Source organism: Solanum pennellii, chromosome 1 (assembly GCF_001406875.1).
Source record: "Solanum pennellii chromosome 1, SPENNV200".
Taxonomy (NCBI): Eukaryota; Viridiplantae; Streptophyta; class Magnoliopsida; order Solanales; family Solanaceae; genus Solanum; species Solanum pennellii.
In genome coordinates, this window is record NC_028637.1 from 1411033 (window position 1) to 1417114 (window position 6082).

The 6082-nt window shown below is 29.9% G+C and overlaps 1 protein-coding gene across 1 annotated transcript; it reads right to left on the bottom strand.

The window, feature by feature from the left end:
• Positions 1–3184: 3184 nt before the first annotated feature.
• Positions 3185–5839, bottom strand: LOC107016445 (G-type lectin S-receptor-like serine/threonine-protein kinase LECRK3). The gene is made up of 2 exons (XM_027914056.1): positions 4320–5839; positions 3185–4208 (listed from the first exon to the last, which is right to left on the bottom strand). The coding sequence occupies exons 1-2, from the start codon at positions 5837–5839 to the stop codon at positions 3287–3289; spliced, it is 2442 nt and encodes an 813-aa protein (XP_027769857.1). The 3' UTR covers positions 3185–3286.
• Positions 5840–6082: the final 243 nt, after the last annotated feature.

A 6082-nucleotide genomic window follows, 5' to 3' on the forward strand; every position in this document is an offset into this window, starting at 1 on the left:
ATCACGTACGTAAGACAAAAGATGCACTTGTCCTAAAATTACTTAAAATTACTTATTGATTGCAAATTAACTTTATATTTAATCACAATTACATTATCATATAATCACAATTTATAGTGCCAATTTTATTTAGTTTGAAAGAATAATATTTATTTTTTCAATGAAGAGATGATGGTTTTCGATTACAAGATTGTTTTTGCCATCAATTTATATATATTCAATGACGAAATATTAATTTTATTCAAAAGATAGATTTTAGTATAGAAACTATATTTTTCAGTTAAAAATTACATCGTCACTAATTAACATAATAGTGTAATGGACACCACATGCTATTTGTCCTTATTACATGATGCCTACATGTAAGTACCACAATTACTTTTTAAATTTATCGAGCTTTATTTTATACACACCTAACTTTTTGTAATACTAATTACCTCATTAATTTAAATATTTGATAAGTTGAAATTGAACCCTTAATGGAGGTAATAGTCAAGCGATGCTACATGTACTTCTTTCGTTTCAAATTATTATTCAGATAACTTTTTGGTCAATACAATATTTATTCATGCCATCATGCGTTAAGATAGAGATATTTCCTCCAATTTGATTCGATTTATTTATCATATTTTTTTTATACGATTCTTGAGAAAATTAACTAAAAAGATAATTTGATCAAATTTAATGTACATTCTTTTTCACCATATTGATTGTCTTCATATTTTACTGAGTAAAAAAGAAAGTGAAAAATAATAATTAATTATATTTTAATTTAAAAAAATTATAATTATTTTGAATCAGTTATTTTTTGCAAATACGATAATATCTAAAAAATCTTTGCATAGATTTAGATCCACATGCTGAGTTTAGATAGATAAAGTATTTTTTTTTCTTGTAATATTTTACATGTCACATATTTTTTATTTGAAGTTAAAAAAGGAAATATTTTTGGCTATATTCTTAAAGGCCAAGAATAGATTTGGTGGATGTCTAGAGGTTTCTTTTTGGAATTGGGACCAGTTAGAAAAAATGACATAGTTAGTATTAAATATTTATTGGATTTTATGATTGATAATAGGAAATGGAAGTCTATCTCTTAACTAAGTTTATCGAATAAATTTCACGTATATTTAATCAGAATTTTGATTTGAAATATCTCAAAAATTCCTCGAGAGCCTTGTACCTATGATATTGGTGTCACCCAACAAATATGTGGTGGTGTTTAATCAACCGTGTGGATTCTTTTTTTGTAATAACAATTATGAATTCAAGATTTAGAATTTCTGAAATCTAACTTCCTGACAATAATTTCAAATTAATATATAATAAGTAATTTCATAGTAATAAAATACCATATTAGAGTAAAGTTATTGAATTTATTTTCTGTGTCTTTCTTTATATTATTTACTAATAAAAAAAATTAACACGATACAAACAAATATAAAATTATAAAAAAAAATTTTAAAAGTTGTTACAATTTCATTAACATTGAAATATAGTGTTTACTAAGTACTTTCTTTTATTTTAAAAAATAATATCTATTAAAAAGATTCCTTTGCGGAGAAAAAAGTATACTTAAAATTCGATATATAATCTGACTTGTTAAAATATATTTCTAGGATTAGGTTCACATTTTTTTTTAACTAACGCGTATATATTCATAGATCGGAGTTATTTTCACCTCTACCTACTAGGCCACCCTCTCAATCAATCTGAAGGTTCACATCGAATGAATCTGACTTTAACACTATATCAAGTTCGATTTTGAATTATATAACGAGTTCATAAATCTCATCCCCATCTTATACGTTGTATTTTTTCCCCAACATTTTTCATTATAAAATATAATTTAATTAGTTTAATGTAGTAAATAAAAAATAAATGGTCCAGTATTTCTATATTTAGGCATAAAGATTTTGGGGCACCAACTATATATGATGTGACTAGATTTTCTGGAATCTAATCAAATTATTTTTGGTTTGAATTTATTTTTTTAAAAATCAATAAATCCATATATTGACAAATTATTAAGCTGTCAATTTTAAAAGGTATAGCAGATAAATATGCTCTTTAATTTAATTTTTTTTTAGATTTATGATCTTCAATTTTGAACGTGTAATAAGTAGATACTTAATCTTGTATATATTTGAACAAGTAGACGCGTGTGTCTGACGTGATATAATACATTTAGGGCACAAATTATCATGTAGACGCTTGTCGATTTGTTCAATTTCTTACAAGTTAAAATTTCTACGCGTGCACAATTAAAATTTGAAAAATTTACATAGCTAAAGCTAAATTAAAGAACGCTTTCATTATTATATTATTTTAAAAATTAATTCATTTAATATTACTCACCACCCTGACCAAGAACAATAAAAAAACAAAAAGCTAAAAGAATATCCCTTTCGGATAGAACATTTTGATAAAAACTTATCAACATTTAATATATTATTATCAAGCCAATTTACATGGTTATGTTATATAATAAAGTAAAAATATTTCTTAATTTATCATGATTAAGTAAGTGAACTTTATATTCCAACACATAATAGGTGTATATTAGTTCGATAGAACGTTTCGATAAAAACATATATCAGCATTTAATATTTATATTAAGTCAATTTTACATAACTATATTATTTAATAAAGTAAAAATATTTTTTAATTTATCATGATTAAGTAAATGAATCCAATCTTTATCTTCTACAAAATCTGGCTACAATTTATGTATAATCAGTGTATATATAGTATACATTGATTATATATGGCATTCTGTATACATTGTTATAACTAAGGTCTTATGATTTACTGAGGCTAATGCATACAATTAAAGAATATGTGATACATTTCAATTTCAATGCTTTTTAACTTTTTGGGTGTGAATAGGTATCTTAGTGACATGTATGATTTTTGAGCTAGTTTTGTATATGTGATAGATAAATTTGATTTCATTAAGTTTAATTATCAAATGATCAATAAATTTTTTAAATGATTTTTTATATAGTATAATAATATACATGTATACAACAAAATGATCAACAAAGTATACTAATTATTATCCCTAGAGCAATACAAACAAGAAGAAAAAAAAAGAGCTAATCAATTTTCAGGAGAGACTCGAAACAACAGTAAAGTTGGTATTTTTGTATGATCTATAAGTCACAGATTCTCGAGCCGTTAATGCTTGCATCAACATTACATCCCCTTAGTGTGCGGCATTTCCTCCACGCCAGACTAGTGTGAATGTAGCATGCGTTTTGCATTAGACTGATGAAATCTTCTACTATACCGCGTCTACAAGAGAATGTTCACTCCTATAAGGATTTGGGCATGGAGGACTAGGAACTTCAACAATTTCTTCAAGCATTAAGACAACTTTTTTCATTGTAGGTCTCAATGAAGGATCTTCTTGAATACACCAAATAGCAACCATTAGAAATTTTTCTAATTTTTTCATATCACTCATTGCATCTAAATCATTTTGAACAAGTTGATACATTGTGCCTTGTTGGTAACAATCATAAGCCCAATAAGTTAAAATTGCCTTGTCTTCACCAACTTCATAGTCCACATTTCTCCTACAACAAATGATCTCAAGGAGTAAAACACCAAAGCTATACACATCTACTTTCAATGTGATTGGCATGTTTCGAAACCATTCAGGAGCAACGTATCCTTTTGTCCCTCTTATCGCTGTTTGAGTCTCCGATTGATCCATCCTCAACAACTTTGATAATCCAAAATCCGATATTCTTGGTTCATATTGATCATCAAGAAGTATGTTTTGAGGTTTGATGTCACAATGAATGATTTGTGTGATACACTCGTCGTGCAAATACAATAGCCCTCTTGCTATCCCAAGTGCCACTTGAGTCCTTTGGTTCCATGTCAATTTTAGATCACCAAAAAGGAAACTTGCTAATGAACCATTGTTCAAGAACTCATATACAAGCAATCTATGAGGACCTTCATCACAAAATCCGATTAAACGGACTAAATTCTTGTGATGAGTTTGTCCTATCACATTAACTTCAGTCTTGAATTCCTTATCCCCGTCTTGTACTATCCGATCCAATTTCTTTACAGCCACCGCGATAGGATTACCAATATCAACTACACCTTTGTAGACAATCCCAAATGCCCCTCGTCCACGTTCTTCCTTGAACCCCTCCGTGGCTTTTGATAGATCTTTGTAAGAAAAGTACCTCAATGNACCAATATCAACTACACCTTTGTAGACAATCCCAAATGCCCCTCGTCCACGTTCTTCCTTGAATCCCTCCGTGGCTTTTGATAGATCTTTGTAAGAAAAGTACCTCAACGTCTGATCCATAGAACTTCCATTTCGATCAAATGTTAGTCTTTTGTTACGATAAACTAGCAAAAACCCTAGTGAAAGTACTCCAAGAAGCAAACAGTTAACAAAAACAGAACTACCTAAAAACACAGATACAATAAGTATGATAGTTTCTTGTTTCTTGTTTTTAGGCTTTGAAGAGTTAGTATTTTCTCGAAAAGTACCTTTCTTTCGTTTGATGAATGCTTTCGAATTCACTCTGTTATCTACTCTGCCATTCGAAAGTGGTAGTTTTTTCTTCCAACAACTATTCTCACGAATAATCGAAACAGCACACATACAATCATTCAAACAAGCATTCTTACATTTCTCTTCATCTAAAGGCTGAAGTAGCTCATAATCACTCGTGGGCCAATCGATGTTTGTTATCGTTTCCATCTCAACCTGACTTCCCGCATCTTCTTGATTGTTACCACAATCCTGCACGTAGTCCGGTATACATCCTCTATAGTCATCCTCTGGATCAACTAGTGTAAACGCTCTCGGGCATTGACAATCTGGTCGTTTATCTATACTTAGTCTACAAATTCTGTTATATCCACAAACACCACTACCTTTCTCTGAAGGAAAACTATAACATATATTATCAGGAACTGACCAAACAGTAGACCATACATCATTTTTCGAGTCTTTTAAACGTTGATACAGAGCAAACACGCCATCATAATTGAGCGTAGCACGATGATAAAACCGTGCTGATGATCCAATCTCACCTTGTGAAAGAACAAACTCTTGACTGTTATTCACTAACAACAAAATATAACCTGATTCATTGAACTTCATCACATAATTCGTTGCATTCAACTGATCGATGCTTCGAATCAAGTAAAAATTCTCATTTATATACTCACTAGGCAAGTTCAAACTAGCAATTCCAATGTTACCATTTTGAAACATCCTTAACAAGAACCTCCCTTTCGAAAAACTTGTCTCAGAACGACGAGATGAAATCTTGAATCCTTCTCTAAATTCTTGAGTTGGCAAGATTGTGTCTTTAGTTTGATTGAAACTTTGCCATAAACTATCAGAATGTCTGTTTACAAGCACGAAATTACCGGTATCTTTCATAGTACCATAAGCAACTATACCTATCAAAGGATCAGATATCGATGCCTCGTCTTGCTGTGGACTAGTAAGGACTAGTCCGCGATCAGCAAGAAGCTCGATTCTTGATCCTTTAGGACATGGATTGTCACCATTTGCATACCATATTATTGTTTTTTCGGGTATTTTGTTGTACCATATTGATACTATGAATTGATTTTCATCACCTAGTTGTTGGAATCCAAATGCAAAATCTTCATTTGGAGAAATCCATGGAGATGTTTTATCATCACCAGCAATGAGTGATGATCCAATTTTCACATCATTTTTAGTTTGAGAAAATGCAAAATTTGGACTAAGAATCAATAAGTTTAGTAAGAAATGAGAAAGTAATAAATTCACTTTGGCCATTTTCTTGTGTTTTTGAGACATCATAAGTAACTACTTTAAATAGTGTTCGTTTGGATTAGCTGATCGTAAATAGTTTATAAACTTTACGTGTTAATAAGATAGACACATTCGTCATACATACGTTACATAAACATAGAGCGTACGTAGATTTTACCTCTACTTTGGAGGTAGAGGGATTATTTTTTTTATAAACTTCTGGCTCAAGGAAAAACGTAAAAAGAAATAACATAAGCGGAGAAGTCATGAAAAAGTACTATTAAAAAGATG

What these genes read in the sequence shown, in the direction of transcription:
- LOC107016445 (XM_027914056.1), bottom strand. Translation starts at nt 5,839, where the DNA reads ATGATGTCTCAAAAACACAAGAAAATGGCCAAAGTGAATTTATTACTT.